Source organism: Zootoca vivipara, chromosome Z, assembly GCF_963506605.1.
Source record: "Zootoca vivipara chromosome Z, rZooViv1.1, whole genome shotgun sequence".
Classification (NCBI taxonomy): domain Eukaryota; kingdom Metazoa; phylum Chordata; class Lepidosauria; order Squamata; family Lacertidae; genus Zootoca; species Zootoca vivipara.
The window spans coordinates 44,490,517-44,516,922 of NC_083294.1; the positions used below are offsets into that span (position 1 = coordinate 44,490,517).

General features: G+C 47.0%; 2 protein-coding genes across 2 annotated transcripts in view; one reads left to right on the forward strand and one right to left on the reverse strand.

Annotated features, from left to right (window-relative positions):
• The window catches only part of LOC118083811 (transmembrane 9 superfamily member 2), a 62,539-nt gene extending 60,184 nt beyond the window's left edge, over positions 1 to 2,355 (reverse strand). Inside the window, exon 1 of the mRNA XM_060270535.1 lies at positions 2,107 to 2,355. Coding sequence (XP_060126518.1) covers positions 2,107 to 2,244 — 138 coding nt within the window. The 5' untranslated portion in view covers positions 2,245 to 2,355. The remainder of the gene's footprint in view (positions 1 to 2,106) is intronic.
• Positions 2,356 to 16,442: 14,087 nt separating this feature from the next.
• Positions 16,443 to 24,221, forward strand: LOC132591494 (small ribosomal subunit protein eS4-like). Its single transcript, XM_060270214.1, has 7 exons — positions 16,443 to 16,480; positions 17,084 to 17,161; positions 19,137 to 19,317; positions 19,432 to 19,529; positions 21,167 to 21,338; positions 23,185 to 23,342; positions 24,055 to 24,221. The coding sequence occupies exons 1-7, from the start codon at positions 16,478 to 16,480 to the stop codon at positions 24,154 to 24,156; spliced, it is 792 nt and encodes a 263-aa protein (XP_060126197.1). The 5' UTR covers positions 16,443 to 16,477; the 3' UTR covers positions 24,157 to 24,221.
• The last annotated feature ends 2,185 nt before the right edge of the window (positions 24,222 to 26,406 follow it).

Consider the following 26,406-nt stretch of genomic DNA (forward strand, 5'->3'; position numbering starts at 1 on the left):
ATTCCAAGGAAAAGGGGTAAAGCCTTTAGCAGATACCACCGTCTTAATTATTTGCCTCAGCATTATTCCACCTTGTATCTCTCACTTATAGATCTGAATGTTACAACAGCAACCTGACACACAACCAACACAGGTGAACGTTAGCAGGAAAACAAATTCCCTGTTGTGGTTATAGATAACCTTGTGGGTTAAAACCACAGAGCCTAGGGCTTGCCAATCAGAAGGTCAGCAGTTCTGATCCCCGCGATGGGTTGAGCTCCCATTGCTCGGTCCCAGCTCCTGCCAACCTAGCAGTTTGAAAGCACACAGTTCAAGTAGTTAATAGATACCACTCCAGCGGGAAGGTAACGGCGTTTCTGTGCGCTGCTCTGGTTCGCCAGAAGTGGCTTAGTCATGCTGACCACATGACCCGGAAGCTGTCTGCGGACAAATGCCGGCTCACTCGGCCAGTAAAGCGAGATGAGTGCTGCAACCCCAGAGTCGTCCGCAACTGGACCTAATGGTCAGGAGTCCCTTTACCTTTATTACTAATTGCTAGGCCAGAGGCGATGAACCTTTTCAACCAAAGAGCCTCCCAGGAGTCACAGACAAGTGGAAAGTGGGAACAGAGGTAAAAGGGGGCAGAATAATGCATGCAAATTTTACCTTCCGTCCAGGCAAGCAAGATACCCCAGGCAGGCGAAAACACTCAAAATAATGAAGCACAGCTGGGGAGTGTGGCCTGGAGGGTCTCAAGGGCCAGGTGCCCAGGCCTAGAGGGCCACATTTGGCATCTAGGTCTGATGTTCCCACTCACTCCATGCTAGGCCACTGAAGGTGCAAAAGGAGTCACAGAAGCAAGTGGTAACTCTAAGGGCCTTAGGACAGTCTCAATCATTTAGCCTGACCCATTTCATAAGTTGTTTCAAAGACACATTATATGCATATATCTTATATTTATATACTTAGAAAAAAATCATGTTACAGTAAACTACTTCTCAGAGTATAAAAGAAAGACCACATACAAGTGGCAGCTAATGAATTCATTTAAATTCCATATTCTGAAGAATATTTTGGAACACAAAACTATGTCCGCTCTGTCACTACATTGTACAAAAAATATTGGGACAGTGTACAGCGTTAAAACATAGAACCCAATCTTTTTTTTTTTAAAAAAAAAGCAGATAACCATTTAAGGAAACTGGCTAATCAAAAAATAAAAAATTGGAGCTAATCTATATATATATTAAAAAAATGTAAAAAGTGCATGTGGGTATTTTTCCACTTTTTCCGAAACCGCTCAACCAATTGCGTTCAAATTTTGACACAAAGTCACATGCAAATATGAGAGGAAGCCAAAACTGTTTGCGTAGATAGATGTTACACCTGGACCATGTAAAACCCAAAAAACCCTGTGTTCCAGAACTCACAAATCAGACAAAAGTGCATGCTGGGAGCACAGGAGAGGTTGCAAAACAGCACCCTCTAGCAACGGCTACACTGGTACTGCACCTAGGAAACTTCCATCTCCACAGCATCTCTGCTCGCCTTTCCATACTGGGCCGAGTGGAGGTGGGGGCTCACCTGGGTGAGGGATAGGGGGAGGAGGGGTCGGGATAGGTCATGGGTCAGGACAGGGTGGGGCCAATCACAGGGATGAGGGGGTGGGGGGAGGGGCCGGGATGTGTCATGGGTAGGGACAGAGTGGGGAGTCACAGGGATGCGCCTGCCTAAACAGAACACGTGTAAAACAGATCTCCGAAGATCTGGGAAGTGTGAAGTGTGACTCTGAGGCTCCATTTAACAGACTGAGCCACAGCAACGTGTGGCAGGGCCAGCTAGTGATTTAAAAAAAAAAACAAACATCGTTTCCTCCTAGGTTCTCATCTGTTTCTGCTTTTATCCGTAAACTGCCTTCAGCCCCTTGTCAGGTAAAATGAATATATTATAGAGAAACATATATACACATGAATCAACAACTACTACTAGGTATGAATTATTTAAAGGAAATTATAAGCTTGGCAGGGGGGGTGTACTTCCCACCCAGGAGCAAAGCTTAAGGGGGGGTGTTTAGAACACGGGGGTACACCTCCTCCTCTCGACCCCCCCTCCCTCTCTCCTACTCACCTTGCATCCGGCTTTCTCGCCTCCCTCATCGCAGAAGCTGACAGGAGCCAAGCCTGGCAGGTAGAAGGCGCCGCAGAGGGACGCCGGGGCCCCCAGAAGCAGAACGAGCAGAGGCAGCGGCGGCGCTCTACTCCTCATCGTGGCGGCTCCGGCTGTTTCCCGCGGCCCGGCCGGCTTTCTCGCGACCACCGCTCTTTTGGTACTGAGGGGAAAGGGAAGCCCAGCCGGGGTGGAGAGAGCGCACGCGCAGGAGAAGGGCAGGAGTAAGCGCTGGGGCGGGGCAGGTCTTCCTCGGCGGCCTCGTCACAATCGCCTTGCGCGCGAGGAGGAGCGGGAGGGGTGTGTGAGTCTGACCACGTGACCAGATCGCAAGGCCGCCGACGCCATCTTGGGTGAGGGCATCTTGCCCCTCCCATTGCCTTGTCCAAAACCTTTGCAAGGACAGAAGCGGGGGGGGGGCTTTCTTCCTCCCACCCCCACACCGCTTACGTTTGTTTTCTTTTTTTGCACAGACTGGTATAATTTTACACAAGATATAAATATAGATATGGAGATGTGTGCGTGTGTATATTGCATATAAAATTATCATTACATAAATATTAGCATGCTAATACTTACATATCAAAATATAGTACAGTACAGTATATAATATATAATAATACGTGTAGGGGAACCATGCATTCTTTCCTGAATTTATTGTGGCAAGTATAAATAAATGTGATAGATATATAGATATAGGCACATTTAAATTGTACATATGTACATAGATAGGTGTGTATGTGCATATATGTATCTATGGCCCATTTAACACTGGCTGTCCCATAAGTGAGAGGAAGAGAAGGCATGTGAAGACAACATCCAGCATCTGCTCCTGACTGATTTGTTTTGTGTGTATGGTTTATAATGTACCTGCTGCCTTGGATTTTATAAATACTCTGGACCACTTTGAGGACTTCATTGATAAAGCAGGATATAACTCTTAGTTAGTAAACTAATTTCTAGGTGGGCAGTCAGTCCTCTTACCAAAAGGAGCTACTAGTCATAATGGAGGCTGTGCTCTGCCACTGCTGTCAGAGGCAGTGGTGCTTCTGAATATCTTGCTGATAACCCCAAGGCAAGAGAGTGCTCTTGTGCTCAGGTCCCATCTTGCCTGGTTTCCCATAAAGTGCACTTAGTTGGCCCCTGTGAGAACAGAATGCTGGACTAGATAGGCCATTGGCCTGATCCAGAAGGCTCATATTAGGTTCTTATGAGCTTCTCACCAGCAAATGCCTAGACATGACATTATCTAGCCAAAATATGACACATCACATATTTACCTAGACACAAGTGTCACTGCACTCAGTTGGGCTTACTCCCAGAAACATGTGCAGTCTCATAATGAGGAAGTTAAGTATTTGTTTAAAACTTTCTCACACCACAATTAAAATCAATCTTATTTGGACTGCATCATGTCATTAATTGTCAATTGCCTGCAAGGCAAAATCTCACACATTTTATTACACACACATGCACACACACTTGTGATTGTTGGAGAAAAGCAAACACATTATAGTTTATGCATGTGCTACTCGAAGCCCCACAAGGGCACTGTTTGTCTTGCAATCTAGGCAGCATTGTTTGTAGTCTTTGCTCCGTCAAAGTGAATACCACCCCAAAAAGTGGACCCATTTGTTGTTTGTTGTTCTCTCCCAGTTTGTTGAGGCAAGATGTCTGCCATCTCTCTCACATATCCACTCATCCTACAAATAGTTCCTGCATGAATAAACCCTTTGAACTCCAGAGTAAGCAATCTTTTCAATCCAATTCACCCAACCTGCAAGATCTGGTAAGACTGATGCCCAGCAGTAGGCATTCAAAGGCATACTGCTTCCAACAATGGAGGCAGATCATAGCCTTCATGGCTGGTAGCCATTGATAGCCTTATCCTTTGCGAGTACGGACCTAAGGACTGGGCTGTATGAAATTAAGAATTAGGAACCAGCTTGTGGCATCTGGTGATGTGGATGTTATTAAGATGCTAAAATAAATGTGAGGCACTGCAATCCTAGTCATGTCTACTTAGCAGTAAATCCCATTCAGTTCAGGCTTACTTCTTAGTAAATGGATATTAGACCACAGCTTTAGTCTGTAAGGTGCTTCACAATATCAGTTGCTGGTAACTACTGGACAGGATAGTAATTGGTGCTCAGATCCAGCTTGCAGGTTTCTCACTACATGCTACCTGTACTTATATATGCAAACATCTAGTTGGACTAGATGAACTAGATCAGGGATTGGCAACATGTGGCCCATGATTTGGATGCAGCCCACGAAGACCATTTTACCGGCCTCCAAACTGTCCCTGAACCAAGCTGCCCACTCGGCGAGTACCCTGTGCACTGCGGTAAACCAGCACAATGCGGTGCGGGGACTCGCTGAGCGGCGCTGGAAATCACATATGCACATGCGCAGATACTGGAAATCGCATCTGTGCATGTCGAGATGCCAAAAATCGCTTCTCCACAGATGCGATTTCCAGCCTTGTGCTGTACCAGTATGGCCCACGGACAATCTCTGTGGGAGTGATCCGGCCCATGGCCGGAAAACCTTGCCGACCCCTGAACTAGATGGTCTCTTCTAACCCTACAACTCTCTTCTGGGGTGGGGGAATGATACTAATAAATACCTGCCAGCCAGTGAAGACTAGTCCATTAAGGAAAATGGGGCAATTCCCCATTAATTTCAATCTGGCCTCAGGTAGCCCCCATCGTCCTGTCGTCTTACTTGGGGGAGAGGAGTTTCAGCTTCCTCCTCCATACAAATATATGGTGTAACTCTGTGGGATGGAACACTGGGGCAGACAAGTCACAACAGTTCCTAGAGTGTCCACTAACAGGAACTCACCTGGAGGGACACCTGACTACAGGTCAGTTCCTGTTCCCTCAGACATGCAAATGAGTTGGATTAGACAAAAGCCCTAGCCTGCAATCACTCTCTCTCTTAGCTACTTCCTCCCTCGATGAGAACACATCTCCAGAGAATCTCTAGTTAGCATGGTTCTCACTCTAGGCCTGCAGCCAAGAGTGAGACCAAATGGAGTCTTACTTTACTAAGTAGTCTCTAGATGTATATATACTTGTAACTTTTCTAAGCAAGCCTGCCTTTCTGAGATTATGCTGTAACTCAGGATGAAACTGTAAGTAAACTCTATCTTATTTTATAAACACTGTGTTGTGTATTTCTTTTAAGAGGGACAAAGGGGACCTTTGCCAGGAAGTGTAATGTTGAACTATAAAGTGTAATATTGTTATAGAGATTCTAGCGAATCTAACGCACATGCTTTGCTGCGCACAAAAGGGGAATGTCACTCTGCTAATATTGGAAGCTTGCTAACACAAGCTTGGATAGGATCTATCTAATAATATATCCTAATCCACATCCCTAACATTCCCATAAAGGGTTATTACGGCCCAGGACTGCGTATTTTTGTGTATTTTTGAAGGATTGCTTTGGATTGTGATTTTGAACTGAGTAGGATTTTTTCAGTTAGAACTTCCTGGTAAGCACATGGTCTATTGTTATCCAGTGTGCCTAGGGGATTAGCTACCCCTCCCCTCCCTCAGAGTTTACAGCACTGAGAACTCAGAGGCAGTGAAGATTATTTTGCATTTTGAGATATTTTTAGAGATTTTGATTTTGGAATTTTTGGCAAATTTTTGAATTTTGAAATTTTTTTAGAATTTTGAGATTCCAAGATGGCTTTTGCAGATTTTGATAGTGGAGTTAACCTAGGATTAATGGCCTTAGATGACCACAATTACGTATTTTGGAAACAACGCCTGATAGCATTTTTAGATGCAAGGAATGTTTTGGATGCCATTGAAAATCCTATGCCTACTGGCGAAACAGAAGAGGATTTAGCAAAGATAGCAACTTGGAAACGCATGAACAGCGAGGCCAGACACATAATTTTGAGTGGACTTCGCAATAAGCATCTAACGTCAATTAATAGCAGAGATGATGCAGCGCAAATCTTAAAGGATATTGAGCGCAAGTATGGAGCATCTACAAAGAATGAATCCCGCCCCTTTCCACCAAAAGGCGAAAAGAAGGGGGGTCGTGGGCGTGCAATGATATTGCAAGAAAGAAATGTAGCTTTCCAGAGCTGTGAAGGAAAGCGCAATAAGTGGCTTCTGGACAGTGCAGCAAGCAGCCACTTCTGTTATAAAAGGGAATATTTCAATGAAATAGACAATAATAAACAGTCTGAGATTGAAATTGCTGATGGAAACGTTATAAAGTCAATAGGTGCAGGATCTTTGAACTTGAATTTCAAAGTGAACAATGAGTCTTTTGATACTACAGTGAGTAATGTTAAGTATGCACCAAAGCTGAACTGTAATCTAATAAGTGTGTCTAGCTTGGACAAGAAAGGTTTTGAAATTATATTTAAAAATGGACAATGCAATGTGATAAAAGATGGTGAAGTGTTTATTCAAGCCAAACTAATCAATGATGTGTATGAGATTGATATTTCAGAGAATGAGTCTGCAAGGGTTGCACAACCCAGCAGAAAGGATCAACCAGATCTGGAACTCTGGCACAAAAGGCTTGGACACAGGGATACCAACCTTATCCTGAAAATGCAGAAGGAAAATCTGGTAAAAGGTCTACAGGTAAAGAATTGCAGTACACCAATGCCAAACTGTACAACTTGCATAACTGAAAAGGCAGTCAAGCCTTCCTTCCCACGTTGTACAGAGAAGAGAAGCACAAAAGTCATGGACACTGTTCATACTGACCTATGTGGTCCGCTGAATGTACCTTCCCTAGGAAACAATAAGTACATTCTGATATTTATAGATGACTTCTCAAGATATTGTGTTGGATATTTTCTAGAAGAAAAGAGTCAGACACCGGAATTGTTCAAACTGTACTTAAACATGGTGAAGAACAAATTCCAGAGAGCTCCTTCCACCTTAATTTCGGATAATGGTGGAGAGTTTTGCTCATGGCAGATGAAGGCCATCATGGCACAAGAAGGCATAGCACATGTAACTACAGTTGCTTACACGCCTCAACAGAACTCCATTGCTGAGAGAAAGTTTAGGTCTATTATGGAGATGACAAGGTGCATGTTAAAAGAGGCCAACTTGTCACAGAAGCTATGGGCTGAAGCGGCGAATACGGCGATTTATTTGCAAAACAGATTGCCTACAAAGGGTGCAGAACGCACACCATTTGAACTTTGGCACGGGAGAGTCCCAAGTCTGCAGCACATACGTGTGTTCGGAAGTGTCTGTTATTACCACGTGCCCAAAGAGCGCAGACACAAGCTTGACTCCAGAGCAAAAGCAGGTATCCTGGTTGGATATGCTCCTGGAGGTAAGGGATATAGAGTTTTAGATCCAAAGAGTGGCAGAGTAGACCCATACCATGTGGTTCATTTTGATGAACTAGGAAAGTTTGATACAAAGAACACTGTTATTGACTGTTCTAGAGAGTCACCAGATGAAGAGTTTATAAGTTTTCCTTTAGCACAAGGAACTAATATACCTTCTAGTGTCACAACACCCCCTACAGGCGACACCCCAGAAGACGCAGAGGTCCAGACCCCTGGCGGCACCAGAGACGAAGAGGAGGAGCTGTACGTGGACATGCCAGCGTTGGAGGAGGATGAGGATGCTGATGCGGTTGCACAACCAGAGGTCAGATGCTCATCCAGAACCAACAAGGGCGTTCCGCCACTATGACTGTCCTACTTTGCAGGGTCGGCGTCTCCACCAGAACCTTCCACTTGGGAAGAGGTAGAGCAGATGCCAGCCACCGAAGCCAGTCTCTGGAGGAAAGCCGCGCAGGAGGAGATTGACGCACTGCACAAGAACAAGACCTGGACACTCACAGAATTACCTGCTGGTAAGAAAGCAATTGGGAGCAAATGGGTGTTCAAGGTTAAAAGGGGTTCAGAAGGGGAGGTGCAACGTTACAAAGCAAGACTAGTGGCACAAGGTTTTTCACAGCAATATGGCCACGACTATGACCAAGTCTTTGCACCGACAGTGAGATACAGTAGCGTAAGATTACTTTTAAGCATCGCAGCATCTAAAGGGATGGAGGTGAAACACATCGATATAGCTACTGCGTTTTTGCATGGGGAAATTTCTGAAGAAATTTACATGAAGCAGCCTAAAGGTTTTATAAAGCCAAATGAGGCACATTTGGTTTGCAAGCTTCAAAAGGGACTGTATGGTTTAAAACAAGCAGCCAGAGCCTGGAACTTGAAATTGCATGGAATGCTGGTGAAACTTGGGTACAAGCAAGGTGAAGCTGACAAGTGTTTGTACACTAAGCAGAGTAATGGACAATTTTCTTATATTCTTGCCTTCGTTGACGACCTTTTAATCGCAACGTCAAATGACAGGGATTATAAAAATGTAGTCCAGCACCTCAACAAGGAAGTGCAAGTGAAGGAATTAGGACCAGTTGAGTATTACCTTGGGATTCAAGTGGAAAGAGAACAGGATGGTTCATTTCTACTTAATCAGAAGCAAAAGATAATTGAACTGTTGGAGAGTATGCAATTGCAGGATGCAAAACCCGTCGACACCCTGATGGCTACAGACTTCTTAAAGAACCAAGAGGATTCGAAGCTGCTGCCAAACAACACAGAGTATCGTTCAGCGATTGGTAAACTTTTGTATTTAGTTACCACGTGCAGACCTGATTTAGCCAATGCAGTAGGGATTCTCAGCAGGAAAGTGAGTAGTCCCACTGAGCATGATTGGGTTGGTGTGAAGAGGGTGGTTCGATATCTTAAGGGTACAATGGATTGTAAATTAAAGTTACCAGCTGTCAGTGACCTTAAGCTCATTGGGTACACTGATGCTGACTGGGCGGGTGATAATTCTGATTATAAATCCACAAGCGGGCATGTCTTTATGTATGGGGGCGGAGCTATCACATGGGGCAGTTATAAACAGAAATGTATAGCTTTATCGTCTACAGAATCGGAATATGTTGCGGCTACAGAAGCGTGCAGAGAGATTTCCTGGCTGAACCAACTCCTAACAGACTTTGGCGTGGAGAGAAAGGAACCTATAAGCCTGCTGGAGGACAACCAAAGCTGTCTAAAGCTGGCGCAGAATGAGAAGTTCCTAGCACGCTCAAAACACATTGGGGTCAGGTACCACTACGTTCGCCAGATGATACAAGATGGACTTGTCGAACTGTCGTACTGCTGCACATCGGAGATGACAGCAGACATTCTAACAAAACCCCTGCCAAGACAGAGTTTCCAGAACCTGCGAGTCAAGCTGGGACTCTTGGGTGGTTGAATAAAGTTGCTTATGTTTTGTTTTGTATGTAATGAATGTTGTGAATTGCCTGAGAAGGGGTTTGTGGGATGGAACACTGGGGCAGACAAGTCACAACAGTTCCTAGAGTGTCCACTAACAGGAACTCACCTGGAGGGACACCTGACTACAGGTCAGTTCCTGTTCCCTCAGACATGCAAATGAGTTGGATTAGACAAAAGCCCTAGCCTGCAATCACTCTCTCTCTTAGCTACTTCCTCCCTCGATGAGGACACATCTCCAGAGAATCTCTAGTTAGCATGGTTCTCACTCTAGGCCTGCAGCCAAGAGTGAGACCAAATGGAGTCTTACTTTACTAAGTAGTCTCTAGATGTATATATACTTGTAACTTTTCTAAGCAAGCCTGCCTTTCTGAGATTATGCTGTAACTCAGGATGAAACTGTAAGTAAACTCTATCTTATTTTATAAACACTGTGTTGTGTATTTCTTTTAAGAGGGACAAAGGGGACCTTTGCCAGGAAGTGTAATGTTGAACTATAAAGTGTAATATTGTTATAGAGATTCTAGCGAATCTAACGCACATGCTTTGCTGCGCACAAAAGGGGAATGTCACTCTGCTGATATTGGAAGCTTGCTAACACAAGCTTGGATAGGATCTATCTAATAATATATCCTAATCCACATCCCTAACATTCCCATAAACTCAGTGGTTTTCAACCAGTGTGCCGTGGCCCCCTGGGGTGCCTTGAAGGATGGTCAGGGGTGCCATGGGCAACACTGGTCTCTGTCCCTCTTTCCATCCCTCCCTCCTCTGATGCCCTCTCACATCTCTGCTTCCCAAAGGCTTGCACAGCTGTTTGTTGCAGCAGCCCTGGCTACAAGCTCTGCAGGTGAATGGTGCCTCTGAGGCTGGCCAGGGGGTGTTGGTTGCGAGGAGCTGAGGTGGCCTTGGAGTAAGCAAGCAAGCAAGCGGGCGAGGGAGCCCAGCCAGCCAGTCCATCAACGCTTGCTGTTGAGAATGGACAGACAAGTCCCAGAGCTCTGTGAGGCGGCTGTTTGAGGAGGCACCTCTCTTTGGGGCAGGGGGGCAGCTCAGAGACCGGGGTGGCAGCAGCGGCTGCCCAGAGGACTCCCAAGGAGAGGGGAGAGGAGAGGAGGCTGAAGGAACACTCCCCAAGGGAGGGTGTTTGATAAAGGGTGAGAGGCTGGCAGGTCTTCAGGTAATAGGTGACATAACGGGGCTCCTGAGCCCCACAGGGGTGCTGGATAAATAATGTAGTTGGTCAAGGGAACTGTGAACTCAAGAAGGTAGAAAATCTCTGGTGTAACTGTATACAGTAGTTGTGCTGTCCTCACTACCGTGCCTGGTGACCTAGGTAGTTCGAAATACAGCTAAACCTTCTTGTCTTCGACGGGGGGGGGGGGGAATACTGTTTTTTTCCTCTTTTAATCCTATACTTTATTAACAGTCAAGAACGAGGTAAAACAAATCGAAAAAGACAAATAATAAGTGTGAAGACAAGTATTAAATGGTAAAACAACGATACAATCTTGCAGGTGGAGAACATGTAACAGCACTCCCTCTGGTACCCTCACACCCACTGAACTCCTCCTCTCTAACCTCAGCCACCAACTGTCCCAACTGTCAGCAACTGTCTGCCTTGGCTAATTGGTTACATGCCTTGGCTACTTGCCTTGCCTCTGTCGCTACTTTCCTACTCGCCTTGGCGACTTGCCTTGCCTATTTCCCTGTTCGCATTGGCCACTTGCCTACTTGCCTTGGCAAATTACCTAGCCGCTTTGGCTACTTGTCTACTTGCCTTGCCTACTTGCCTTGTGGACTTGGGTCATTGCCTACTTGTTTGGCTACTTGACTTGCCACTTTGCCATCTTGCCTACTTGCCTTGGCTACTTGCCTTGTCTCCTTCTCTACTTGCTTACTTTCCTTGCCAACTTGCCAACTTGCCGCCTTGGCTACGTGCCTACTTGCCTTGGCTACTTGCATTTCTGCTTTACCTACTTGCATACTAGCCTTGGCTACTTCCCTTCCCGCCTTGGCTTTTTGCCTGTTGGCATTGGCCATGTGCCTACTTGCCTTACCAGGCCACTTTGGCTACTTGTCTACTTGCCTTGCCTACTTGCCTTCTGTTGGCCAAGGCAAGTAGGCAAGCAGCCAAGGCCGCAAGGCAATTAGTCCAGGCAAATAGGAAAGACCCAAGGCAAGTAGCCAAGGCAAGTAGCCAAGAAGCCAAGGCGGCAAAACAAGTAGCCAAGGCAAGTAGGCAAGTAGCCAAGGCGGGAAGGGGAGTAGCCAAGGCAAGTATGCAAGTAGGCAAAGCAGAAAGGCAAGTAGCCAAGGCAAGTTGGCAAGTAGGCAAGGAAAGTAAGCAAGTAGAGAAGGAGACATGGCAAATAGCCAAGGCAAGTAGGTAAGTAACCAAGGCAACTCGGCAAGTAGCTATGGCGGCAAGGCAAGTAGCCAAGGGAAGTAGGCAAGCCAAGTAGCCAAGGCGGTAAAGCAAATAGCCAAGCAAGTAAGTAAGTAACCATGGCAAGTAGGCAAGTAGCAAACACAGCAAGGCAAGTAGGCAAGACAAGTAGGAAAGTAGCCAAGGCAGGAAGGGGAGTGGCCAAGGCAAGCAGGCAAAGCGGAAAGGCAAGTAGGCAAGGCAAGTAGACACGTAGCCAAGGCGGCAAGGCAACTAGCCAAGGCAAGTAGGAAAGTAGCCAAGGCGCCAAGGCAAGTTGGCAAGTGGCAAAGGCAGAAAGACAAGTAGCCAAGGCAAGTAGGAAAGCAGCCAAGGCAAGAAGCCAAGGCGGCAAGTAGCCGAGGCGGCTACTTGCCTACTTACCTTGTCTACTTGCCTTGCCACCTTGGCTACTTGGCTACTTGCCTTGGCTAGTTACCTTGCCGCCTTGGCTACGTGCCTACTTGCCTTGGCTACATGCCTTTCTGCTTTGCCTACTTGCATACTTGCCTTGGCTACTCCCCTTCCCGCCTTGGCTACTTGTTTTGCCGCCTTGACTTCTTGGCTACTTGCCTTGGCTACTTGCCTTGGGTCTTTCCTGTTTGCCTGGACTAATTGCCTTGCGCCCTTGGCTGCTTGCCTACTTGCCTTGGCCACTTGCCTTTCCGACTTTGCTACTTGGCTATTTGCCTTGCCGCCTTGGCTACTTTCCTACTTGCCTTGGCTATTTGCCTAGCTGCGTTCGCTACTTGCCTACTTGCCATGGTTACTTACCTACTTGCTTGGCTATTTGCTTTACCGCCTTTGCTACTTGCCTACTTCCCTTGGCTACTTGCCCCGCGGCCATGGCTACTTGCTGACTTGCCTTGGTTACTTATCTACTTGCCGTGGCTACTTGCCTATTTGCCTTGGCTACTTGTTTTGGCTACTTGCCTATTTGCCTTGGCTACTTTCCTACCTGCCATGGCTACTTGCCTTGCCTGCTTGCCTACTTGTCTTCGCTATTTTCCTTGCCGCCTTGACTACTTGCCTACTTCCATTGGCTACTTGGCTACTTGGTTTGGCTACTTGCCTTGCTACCTTGCCGCCTTCTCTTCTTGCCTTGGGTACTTGCATTGTCGCCTTGACTACTTGCCTTGGCTACTTGTTTTGGCTACTTGCCTATTTGCCTTGGCTACTTTCCTACCTGCCATGGCTACTTGCCTTGCCTGCTTGCCTACTTGTCTTCGCTATTTTCCTTGCCGCCTTGACTACTTGCCTACTTCCATTGGCTACTTGGCTACTTGGTTTGGCTACTTGCCTTGCTACCTTGCCGCCTTCTCTTCTTGCCTTGGGTACTTGCATTGTCGCCTTGGCTAATTGCCTGCTTGCCTTGGCTACTTGCCTTGCCACTTTGGCTACTTGCCTACTTGCCTTGGCTACTTGCCTTGCCGCCTTGGCTACTTTTCTACTTGCCTTGGCTACGTACCTTACTGCCTTAGCCCCTTCCTATTTGCCTTAGCTACTTTTTTTTGGCTACTTGCAAAAACCCAATTTTCCCGGAAAGCCATGCGGCAGCAGAAGCAGCCGTCGCCTTTGAGGGTCTCGTGGACAGAGGGTATAAATAAAAAAATATTGTTTTATTATTATTATTATTATTATTATTATTATTATTATTGACAGCGGTGGAGAGTTCCAGCTAAGCCATCTCAGAAAGTTTGGCGCCTTTGAGACTGCCTGCCACTGGAGTTGCTATGATAACTAAACTTCCTTCTATTATTCCTATTAAACTCCTTTAAACGTGATGGCATTTGTCCACCTTTGGGACTGCCCTATAAAGATGTGGGGCATTCTGGTTCAAAAAAGAGAATCCCTTTGGGACTCCCCGCCACTTGGGGTTTGTGAGGCGTTTAGCAGGTGGCGGGTTCGAATTCCTTCCTGGCAGGAGGAGCTGCTGCTTTGATCCCATGTCGTCTCACATGCGGTGCTGGAAGTGGGCACTGGCGATTGGTCTGGCATGGGCGCCATTGCGGTGGGTGACATAGCATATGCGGCCGGAGGCGGGTGTGAGGAGCGGTGGGGAAAGGAAGGGGAGGGCCAAGGCTTTGGGGATCCAGGGTTCGAGAGAAGGAAGTGCTGGCCGTCGGAGGCGCCCCAGTTTGAGGGCTTCAACAATCTTGCCTTTCAAGACATGAGTCACTCGCGCCCCGGACCCCCCAACCCACCTCCAGCTCAGCCCCGTCCCCCTTCCTCCCGGATCTGTGCCCTCCCTGGGATCAGAGGTGGAGCCTCCAGAGCCAAAGGCAGCCTACCTGCATTTGTGAATTCCATGCCTGGCCGTGAATGACCCGTTTTGCATTCGCAGGACCAGGTCTGGATCACGGAACTGTCCGTCGGCGCACCAACAGACTAGCCCAGGCCCTCCCGATGTTTTGGACTACAATTCCTATCACCCCTGACCACTGGTCCTGTTAGCTAGGGATCATGGGAGTTGTAGGCCAAAACATCGGGAGGGCCACAGTTTGCGGATGCCTGGACTAGCCGCTTTCTCTCCAGAAGGCCAGGGGCCAGATGCCTGCCTTGCTGGCTGGTTGGACTGGATGACCCTCGGGTCCCCGTCTGTCTGGACGCGATTTCCAAAGGCCTGGAAACGATGCCTTATGAGGAACGGCTTAGGGAGCTGGGTATGTTTAGCCTGGAGAAGAGAAGGTTAAGGGGTGATATGATAGCCATGTTCAAGTATATTAAAAGATGCCGTATAGAGGAGGGAGAAAGGTTGTTTTCTGCTGCTCCAGAGAAGGGGACACAGAGCAATGGATTCAAACTACAAGAAAGAAGATTCCACCTCAACATTAGGAAGAACTTCCTGACAGTAAGAGCTGTTCGGCAGTGGAATTTGCTACCAAGGAGTGTGGTGGAGTCTCCTTCTTTGGAGGTCTTGAAGCAGAGGCTTGACAGCCATGGGCGTACCCAGGATCAAAACTAGGGGGGGGCAAGGGGAGGGGCCAAGGCACGGAAGGGGAGGGGCCACAAAGTGGGCGGGAACAGCGAACTCACACTCCGCCGGGCTGTGCCCCTCCCTAGAAGCAGGGCTGGTGGGCGGAGGCGGAGCCCAGCCCAGCGGAGCGCGAGTTCAGCGTTCCCGCCCGCCGCGCCGCGCTCTCTGGTTCCCCGCCGCGCTTGGCCTTGCCAGAGGGCGCGACGGGGAGCTGGAGGGAGGGCGCAGCGCAGCGGGCGGGAACGGCGAACTCGCGCTCCGCCGGGCTGTGCCCCTCCCTAGCAGCAGGGCTGGTGGGCGGAGGCGGAGCCCAGCCCAGCGGAGCGCGAGTTCGGCGTTCCCGCCCACCGCGCCGCGCTCCCTGGTTCCCCGCCGCGCTTGGCCTTGCCTGAGGGCGCGCCGGGGAGCTGGAGGGAGGGTGCGGCGCGGTGCGGCGGGAATGGCGAACTCGCGCTCCGCCGGGCTGTGCTCCGCCTCTGCCCACCAGCCCTGCTTCTAGAGTAGGGCAGCTGCCCTAACTTGCCGCATGGTGGGTACGCCCTTGTTGACAGCCATATGTCAAGAATGCTTTGATCTATGATTCTATGATTCTATGATTTAAGGTGCTGCTGGAAGGAATTTTTTATTTTATAAAATAACTTGAAAGCATAATGAATCATAGAATCCTAGAGTTGGAAGAGACCACAAGGGCCATCCAGTCCAACCGCCTGCCAAGCAGGAAACACCATCAAAGCATTCTTGACATATGCCTGTCATAGAATCATAGAATCGTAGAGTTGGAAGAGATCACAAGGGCCATCCAGTCCAACCCCCCTGCCAAGCAGGAAACACCATCAAAGCATTCTTGACATATGCCTGTCAAGCCTCTGCTTAAAGACCTCCAAAGAAGGAGACTCCACCACACTTCTTGGCAGCAAATTCCACTGTTGAACAGCTCTTACTGTCAGGAAGTTCTTCCTAATGTTGAGGTGGAATCTTCTTTCTTGTAGTTTGAATCCATTGCTCCGTGTCCGCTTCTCTGAAGCAGCAGAAAACAACCTTTCTCCCTCCTCTATATGACATCCTTTTATATATTGGAACATGGCTATCATATCACCCCTTCACCTTCTCTTCTCCAGGCTAAACATACCCAGCTCCCTAAGCCGTTCCACATTCCTTGGCAGCAAATTCCACTGTCGAACAGCTCTTACTGTCAGGAAGTTCTTCCTAATGTTTAGGAATGAAAAAAAAGAAGTTTAATACATACATATATATACATACACACACACATATACATATATATACATACATACACACATATACATACATACATACATACATATATATATATATATATATATAAACAACCAAACTTAACAAAAAAGCCTGAAACCTAAATAACCAAAAGAAAAAAGAACCAAAAGAAAAATAGAAAAATTAAACTAAAAATAGAATTAGAATTAAAATGAAAACACTCCCCATTTCCCCATTTCATTGGCTGCGAAACCTCCGCGCGACGCGGCGACGCTTCCATCCACCAGGTGTCGCTGCGGGGCAGCGCGACGTCTCGTCGCTCCGCCCTGCCCGACCCGGATATATAACCCCCTCGGCCGGCGGAAGTGCTCTCCTTTTGCGTCGAGAGCTCGCAGCCATGGTGGGTGCTTGGGCTTCGGCCGGCGGAGCCATCCGTCGCCATCCGAGGCGGCGGCTCCACCGAGCGCGGCGCTTTCGGGGCCGGGGACACCGGGAGACGCCGCTCTTCCTTGGGGCTGGGAAATGGCGCCGCGAAGGGACGAGCTAGGGCTGGGGGGCGGGGAGCATGCGCAGTTCAGGCCGCCGGCCAGACATGCCCTAAAGCCTAAAGCGATCGCTTGGGAAGCGGGGCTTGGCGGGGCCCGGGGAACTGCCTGCCACTGGACTGGGGTGCAGGAGCGGGGCCGGATCCTGATCATCCTGCTTGGGAGGGGGGGTTGCCCGAAGGGAGAAGGGAGCCCAAGGATGCTCGACTAGAAACTAAATTGGAATCAAGTTAAATGGGAATCCGTTTAAATGGGAATCAATTAAAATGGAAATCAGTTTAAATGGAAATCAGTTTAAATGGGAGTGGCTGAAGAGCTGGGTGCGGGTTCATAGAACAGGGATGGCTCGAAGGGTCCCGAGGGTCATCTAGTGGAGCCCGCTGCCTTGCGAGAATAATCCGCTTCAACGTCCGGGACAGATTCGAATCCACACTCTCTGCCTGCTTTCCCCACCTCAGGCTCGAGGACCCAAGAAGCACCTGAAACGGGTGGCAGCCCCGAAACACTGGATGCTGGACAAACTGACAGGAGTCTTTGCAAGTATCTCTCTTCCAACTGTGTATAAAAGGAGATGGTGTAAAAAGCCTCTTTCTGTTTCCTTTGACGAGCCTTTTTAAAAAGGGAGCCTTGCACTTCAGGCATTTGAATAGAATCATAAGAGTTAGAAGAGACCACAAGGGCCATCCAGTCCAACCCCCTGCCGAGCAGGAAACACCATCAAAGCATTCTTGACATGTGCCTGTCAAGCCTCTGCTTAAAGACCTCCAAAGAAGGAGACTCCACCACACTTCTTGGCAGCAAGTTCCACTGTCGAACAGCTCTTACTGTTACTGTGCATTAGTTTGCACCTGGGCTTCTTGGTTTTCCCTTCTTTATGAAACGCCTTACCTTTAGTTTGGATTCCTTATTTGCGTATTCAATTTCTTGTGGTGGTTTCTTGAATTTCTAATCAATGAATTACTTGTGGTTTCTGATTAAATTCCGCCGTTCATCCTGGGAGAGTTTATAGCAGAAAAATGCAAAATTGGAACACAATGCAAATTGGAACTAACTGATGACCAGTTATAGACACATAGCATAGTTCAGCACGTGGTGCCGGGAAAAGAGCTTTTTTGCATTGAATGCAGGCATGGAAATGTTGGGCTTGAAAACCTCAACATTAGGAAGAACTTCCTGACAGTAAGAGCTGTTCGACAGTGGAATTTGCTGCCAAGGAGTGGTGGAGTCTCCTCCTTTGGAGGTCTTTAAGCAGAGGCTTGACAGGCATATGTCAAGAATGCTTTGATGGTGTTTCCTGCTTGGCAGGGGGTTGGACTGGATGGCCCTTGTGGTCTCTTCCAACTCTAGGATTCTATAGAGAAACGTAACACAACATTATACAGTGGAACCTCGGTTTATGAACACCTCGGTTTATGAATTTTCGGTTTATGAACACCGCAGACCCATCCGGAACGGATTAATTCACTTTCCATTACTTTTAATGGGAAAGTTCACTTCAGTTTATGAACGCTTCAGTTTATGAACAGACTTCCGGAACCAATTACACCCATGTTTCAGTTTATGAATGCTTCAGTTTAAGTACTCCGCGGACCCGTCTGGAACGGATTAATCCACTTTCCATTACTTTCAATGGGAAAGTTCGCTTCAGTTTATGAACGGTTACTCTGCGGACCGTCTGGAACAGATTAATCCACTTTCCATTACTTTCAGTGGGAAAGTTCGCTTCAGTTTATGAACGCTTCAGTTTATGAACAGACTTCCGGAACCAATTGTGTTCATAAACCGAGGTACCACTGTAGATCAAAAGAACAATATGTAGAAAAATAAAAGGATCTTGGGGAAGGAGAAGTTGGGGAGTCGGTCAAACGTTGTGACAAAACAATGAGGGGATGTAAAATATCACCTGTGGAAAAAACCTGCATGATATAAATATAAATACCGCCTGCATGAATAAAACACAAAATAAATAAATGCATAGATTATTGAGCTTCCATGCCCACTGGAAGTCTGTCTAAATTATTTAAATTGAATTAAAAAGTACATATGAAAAAGCTTCCCTGGAGAGGAACACCTGCCTTCAGGTGTTTTCTCAAGGTTGCATCATCATCATCAAACTACAAGAAAGAAGATTCCACCTCAACATTAGGAAGAACTTCCTGACAGTAAGAGCTGTTCGACAGTGGAATTTGCTGCCAAGAAGTGTGGTGGAGTCTCCTTTGGAGGTCTTTAAGCAGAGGCTTGGCAGGGGGTTGGACTGGATGGCCCTTGTGGTCTCTTCCAACTCTAGGATTCTATGACAGGCACATGTCAAGAATGCTTTGATGGTGTTTCCTGCTTGGCAGGGGGTTGGACTGGATGGCCCTTGTGGTCTCTTCCAACTCTAGGATTCTATGATCATCATAATAGCAACAATCTATTTATGTCCAGGGCCAGCCGGATTCTGGGAGTTTCAGTTTCAGGCGCTCTAGATTTGCTGCCCTCTAACCTTCCCTTTCCCTTTTGGGGTTCTAGGCGCCGCGCCCGTCGACGGGACCCCACAAGCTGCGTGAGTGCCTCCCGCTTGTGATTTTCCTCCGCAACCGGCTCAAGTACGCCCTGACGGGCGATGAGGTCAAGAAGATCTGCATGCAGCGCTTTGTCAGGATCGACGGCAAAGTTCGCACTGACGTCACCTACCCGGCAGGCTTCATGGGTGAGGCCCAATCTCCAGCAGTGGGGCATCCTGCAGGGAGGGGGAAATGGGTTTACGCGGTGTTTGCGCCACGCCAGCATCCCGTCGCAACGCCTTCCCTCTTTCTCCCCACAGACGTCATCAGCATTGAGAAGACAGGGGAGCACTTCCGCCTGGTTTACGACACCAAGGGGCGCTTTGCCGTGCACCGGATCAGCCCCGAGGAGGCCAAGGTGAGAATTGGGGGGGCTCTATTCGTATCCTTTTCTTGCCAAAAGACTCAGCCTTTTGCTGGCATCTTAAGACGGACGGCCAGAGGAATGAATGTTCAATGCTTGGAGTGGTTTTGCTATTTAAATCCCTCATAAATTAGACCAGATTCAAATCCCTTTTTTTTAACAGAAAGATCACTAAAACTCAGCATGGGTTTCTGAAAAAATAAGTTATGTCAGGCTAATCTGATCTCATTTTTTGACAGAATTACAAGCCTGGTAGATGAAGGGAACGCTGTGGATATAGCCTATCTTGATTTCAGCAAGGCCTTTGACAAGGTGCCCCATGATATTCTTGTAAAGAAGCTGGTAAAATGCGGGCTAGACAATGCTACCATTCAGTGGATTTGTAACTGGCTGACTGACCGAACCCAAAGGGTTCATCCTGGAGAGTAGTGACTAGTGGGGTGCCACAGGGTTCTGTCTTGGGCCCAGTCTTATTCAACATCTTCATCAGTGACTTGGATGATGGGCTTGAGGGCATCCTGAGCAAGTTTGCAGATGACACCAAATTGGGAGGGGTGGCTAATACCCCAGAGGGCAGGATCACACTTCAGAATGACCTTAACAGATTAGACAACAGGGCCAAAGCAAACAAGATGAATTTTAACAGGGAGAAATGTAAAGTACTACACTTGGGCAAAAAAGAAAGAAAGAAAGGCACAGATACAGGATGGGAGACACCTGGCTTGAGAGCAGTACATGTGGAAAGGATCTAGGAGTCTTGGTAGATCACAAACTTGACATGAGTCAACAGTGTGATGCAGCAGCTGAAAAAGCCAATGCAATTCTGGGCTGCATCAATAGGAGTATAGCGTCTAGATCAAGGGAAGTAATAGTACCACTGTATTCTGCTCTGGTCAGACCTCACCTGGAGTACTGTGTCCAGTTCTGGGCACCACAGTTCAAGAATGATACGGACAAGCTGGAACGTGTCCAGAAGAGGGCAACCAAAATGGTCAAAGGCCTTGAAATGATGCCTTATGAGGAACGGCTTAGGGAACTGGGTATGTTTAGCCTGGAGAAGAGAAGGTTAAGGGGTGATAGCCATGTTCAAATATATCAAAGGATGTCATATAGAGGAGGGTGAAAGGTTGTTTTCTGCTGCTCCAGAGAAGCGGACACGGAGCAATGGATTCAAACTACAAGAAAGAAGCTTCCACCTCCACATTAGGAAGAACTTCCTAACAGTAAGAGCTGTTCGGCAGTTGGATTTGCTGCCAAGGAGTGGGGTGGAGTCTTCTTTGGAGGTCTTTAAGCAGAGGCTTGGCAGGGGTTTGGACTGGATGGCCCTTGTGGTCTCTTCCAACTCTAGGATTCTATGACAGGCATATGTCAAGAATGCTTTGATGGTGTTTCCTGCTCGGCAGGGGGTTGGTTTGGATGGCCCTTGTGGTCTCTTCCAACTCTACGATTCTATGACTCTCCTTGCCTCTTAAACCGGCTTCCTCAATCTTGGCACTCCAGATATTTTTGCCCAGCAACTCCCATGATCCCTAGCTAGCAGGACCAGTGGTTGTCTGGAGGGCCAAAGGTGAGGAAGCCTGCTCTTAATATTGACAAAAAGGACTGATTTCTTCTTCCATTCCTCCGGGCAGTACAAGCTGTGCAAGGTGCGTCGTATCCTGGTGGGCACCAAGGGCACGCCCCGTCTGGTGACACACGACGCCCGCACCATCCGCTACCCGGACCCCCTGGTCAAGGTCAATGACACCGTCCAGGTCGACCTGCAGACGGGCAAGATCACCGACTTCATCAAGTTTGACACAGGTGGCGGTTCCTCTGAGCGCGTCAAGAGTGCCGGAATCCTTTCCCAATTTTTTTGATTTCAAAAAAATAAATAAAGATGAGTTTTTTTATTATGTAAAATAAGGTTGTATATGTTTAATTTTGGGGGTAAATAAATTCCATTAATCCAGGCACCCCCAAACTGCGGCCCTCCCAATGTTTTGGCCCACAACTCCCATGATCTCTAGCTAACAGGACCAGTGGTCAGGGAAGATGGGAATTGTAGTCCAAAGCATCTGGAGGGCCGAAGTTTGGTGATGCCTGCATTAATCCATTCACAATGTCATGCTCTTTTTGTAAGATTATTGGGCAGTTTCTCTGCCTACAAGATATTATCACAGACGCTTGGTTTACTTTTGCAGTTCTCAAAACTGAATTTGACTCAACAGAGGTCACATGCCTCTTCTTCACAGCAAAAATGTTATGACATAAACAGAGTTGAGAAAAAGACCTTAATCCTATTGTTCTACAAACCTATGAATACCGAATCAGCCCCTTCAGTGCTAAGTTTCAAGAAGTTCAGTGAATAGAATAGAAACAATATTTTTCTGATTGTTTGGAGTGGACAGTATTTTAAGTTTTTCAAGTGTAGGCTGGGCTAAGTCTAAGTTTCTTAAAATATATATATATATTGTTTTTGTTTAGCCAAATTAGTTAACAAACATGGGTGTTTGTTTAAGCAAATAACATATGCTGTAATTCTAGTTACAGGTAGGTAGCCGTGTTGGTCTGAGTCGAAACAAAATAAAATTCCTTCAGTAGCACCTTAAAGTTATGGATTGAGTAGCTAAACACTATTCTAATTTTCTGAGATTGTGAATTTGGGGTTTTCTTCAGCTGTACGCCATAATCATCACAATTACAACAAATAAAGGCTTGACATATCTTGCTTTGCATGTCATGAGTCTATACAGGTTTCACCTTTTAAGGTACATTACTGAAATAAATGAACTTTTCAATGATATTCTAATTTTTCAATTAAAAGGATATTCTAATTCTTCTGTTTCAAGTGTATCTGAAGAAGTGTGCATGCATGCACACAAAAGCTCATACCAAAATAAAAACTTAGTTGGTCTTTGAGGTGCTACTGAAGGGATTTTTTAATATGCTGTAATGTTATTGTTTCAGTTGAATAAATCTATTTAGATGGTTATTATTAAGGTAGCGATTATTTTTCTCCTTCCCAAGTACAACAGAAAAGTTGTCCAAATATGAATGATTAACCTATTAAACTGGGGATAAGAAAAAACTAATATGAAAAGTTGTTGTTCTAAAAATCTTCATCGACTTGCATATTAAAGTTATGCCAGCAAGAATTAGTCTTTATGTAGAAAACGATGATTTAAATCAAGCCATACTGACTAGTGATTTAAATCGTGATTTAAATCAGTTTGATTTAAATCAGATCCACCCTGCCGTTTTTTGAAGCCATTTTATATTGTTGCAGTGGTGCCTCGCTTAACGAATGCCCCGCTTAACGAAATTTCCGCTTGATGAAAGGTTCTTTTTCCTAGCGGAGGTTGCCTCACTAGACGAATTCGTTTTATGGAAAATTCGCCGAGCGAATCGCGGTTTCCCATAGGGATGCGTTGAAATTCAATTAATGTGTTCCTATGGGCCCCCAAAAAATTCAATGCGTTCCTATGGGATTCGCTAGACGAATTTTTCATGATAAGGAAAGACCCGCGGAACGAATTAAATTCGTCGAGCGAGGCACCACTGTCTTTCCATATATTGTCCCCCTTGCCCAGTCCCCAGTTCCGCCTCGCAGGGCCGTTGTTGCCCAGGCCCCTCCTGACCCTTTCCCCCTCCCTCTTCTCCCCGACAGGCAACCTCTGCATGGTGACTGGGGGCGCCAACTTGGGGCGCATTGGCGTGATAACCAACCGCGAGAGGCACCCCGGCTCCTTTGACGTGGTCCACGTCAAGGACACCAACGGCAACAGCTTTGCCACGAGGCTCTCCAACATCTTCGTCATCGGCAAGGTGGGCGCTGGCCAGAATGGGATTTTTAACAATTGTTTTATTATTTGCATTATTGAAATTATTTTCTTTTATTATCTCCTTTTCGTTTGCATTTTTTTAAAAAAAAAATATCATTTGCATTTTTAAAAAAATTCTTGCTTTTATTATTGCCGGGACCCAGGGGGCGCTGTGGGTTAAACCACAGAGCCTAGGGCTTGCTGATCAGAATCATAGAGTTGGAAGAGACCACAAGGGCCAACCAAAATGGTCAAAGGCCTGGAAACGATGCCTTATGAGGAACGGCTTAGGGAGCTGGGTATGTTTAGCCTGGAGAAGAGAAGGCTAAGGGGTGATATGATAGCCATGTTCCAATATATGAAAGGATGTCATATAGAGGAGGGAGAAATATTGTTTCCTGCTGCTCCAGAGAAGCGGACACGGAGCAATGGATTCAAAATACAAGAAAGAAGATCCCACCTAAACATTAGGAAGAACTTCCTGACAGTAAGAGCTGTTCGGCAGTGGAATTTGCTACCAAGGAGTGTGGTGGAGTCTCCTTCTTTGGAGGTCTTTAAGCAGAGACTTGACAGGCATATGTCAAGAATGCTTTGATGGTGTTTCCTGCTTGGCAGGGGTTTGGACTGGATGGCCCTTTTGGTCTCTTCCAACTCTTATGATTCTATGACTAATCAATCAATTAATAATGATTATTGTCTCTTGGCGCTCCTTCCAGGGCAACAAACCTTGGATCTCGCTGCCTCGCGGGAAGGGCATCCGCCTCACCATCGCCGAGGAGCGAGACAAGCGGCTGGCGGCGAAGCAGAGCAGCGGGTGAAGATGTATGTGGAGGAATGAAGAAAGCAGAATTATTTTTCGCCAATAAAACCGTCTTGCAATGTGGCTCTGGGCCTCTTCGTCCTTTGAGTGGCTTTCTTCTTATTTCCGCTTTGAAACGTTTTGGGCCGGCTCCTACTTGGCCCTTGGAATAAGAATTTCAGTCTTATTCAACATCTTCATATGGTGTCGGGGCAGCCTGTTCCCTGGAGGTGGTGTGATCCCTGAGGGGGGGGATCTCTGGGGTAGGTACCTCCTTGGCAGGAGGGGGTCCTTTTTAAAAAAATAATAATCAATTTTTATTGAATTTTTCACTTAGAAACCAATCCTGACAGTAAGAGCTGTTCGGCAGTGGAATTTGCTGCCAAGGAGTGTGGTGGAGTCTCCTTCTTTGGGGTCTTTAAGCAGAGGCTTGACAGCCATATGTCAAGAATGCTTTGATGGTGTTTCCTGCTTGGCAGGGGGTTGGACTGGATGGTCCTTGTGGTCTCTTCCAACTCTACGATTCTATGATTTCATACCAATTATTCCAAATTATATAAATGCATATCCATTAATCCCAATATGCCAAATTATAAAATGTATTGACTTCCCGTGCTTCAAATTCTGAGGATTCTAAACATCGATAATTGCTGCCTTTCTAATCAAAGTTCCAAAATCATTGTAGTCCAACATAATCCAGATCTTTTCCAACCGTTCTATCATTATTATCCTTCAATCTTCTCACGGCCTCTGAGATGTTTCCAAGCCAGATTTAACAAAGAGCATCTGTTTCTGTGTGAATTTGATGTTCAGCCTCACCATAAATCCTTGCAGTCTCTCTTTCCCCACTGGAATTTTTACCGAGTCCAACCAACTGTTTTCTCACGAGCTGTCACCATTTTAAAGATCCCATAAATCACGTACCTATCTTGATTTCAGCAAGGCCTTTGACAAGGTGCCCCATGATATTCTTGTAAAGAAGCTGGTAAAATGTGGGCCACACAATGCTACCATTCAGTGGATTTGTAACTGGCTGACTGACCGAACCCAAAGGGTGTTGCTCATCAATGGCTCCTCTTCATCCTGGAGAGAAGTGACTAGTGGGGTGCCACAGGGTTCTGTCTTGGACCCAGTCTTATGCAACATCTTTATCAATGACTTAGATGATGGGCTTGAGGGCATCCTGAGCAAGTTTGCAGACGACACCAAATTGGGAGGGGTGGCTAATACCCCAGAGGACAAGATCACACTGGCAGAGGTGATTTCAGAACCACTGGCAATAATCTTTGAAAATTCCTGGAGAACAGGCAAAGTCCCAGCAGACTGGAGGAGGGCAAATGTCCCTATTTTCAAAAAGGGGAAAAGAGAGGACCCAAACAATTACCGCCCAGTCAGCCTGACATCAATACCAGGAAAGATTCTAGAGCAGATCATTAAGCAAACAGCCTGTGAGCACCTAGAAAGAAACTCTGTGATCACTAAAAGTCAGCATGGGTTTCTGAAAAATAAGTCATGTCAGAATAAGCTGATCTCATTTTTTGACAGAATTATAAGCCTGGTAGATGAGGGGAACGCTGTGGATGTAGCCTATCTTGATTTCAGCAAGGCCTTTGACAAGGTGCCCCATGATATTCTTGTAAAGAAGCTGGTCAAATGCGGGCCAGACAATGCTACCTGTGAGGGACAGGGGATACCGGGAAGTCCCTCCCCTCTTAAGTTCCAGCCCATCCCCAAGCGCTGGGGAGAGCAGGGAGAGCTCTGCCTCCAGCGGAAAATCAGGAAGTGGTGCCCGAGGCTCAGGCAAGGTTGCGGAGCCACTGACCCAGGTGGGACAGGAAAGGGGGAGCCCGGGGGGAAGGCCAATTCCCCCGACGCCGGAATTGCGCAGAAAACGTAGGGGGAAGAGGATGGGTCTCCCAAAGCTTCGCCAATCTCCATTCGGAGGTTCTGACACCTGACCGAAAGCATGTATATAGATAGCTCTGAGCACTGTAAATAATCAGCACTTAATAAAAGTCTAAAATGACTATGCTGTGAGGAGTCGTTACTCTAGAGTAGCCGCATCAGCGCCTCTGACAGCAACCTCCGAATCTTTCTGGCTACTTTGGAGTTGCCGCAATGAGCGCGCAAGAGGCTGAGCATTGGAGGCTGGAGGCCGAAGCAGCGAAACAGGAGTTACGGAACCTGACAGCGCAGGCCCAGCAGCAATTGCATGCCGCTCAGGAGGAAGCGCGCGGAACGCGGGAGGAGCTGAACAAGCTGGTGGAGC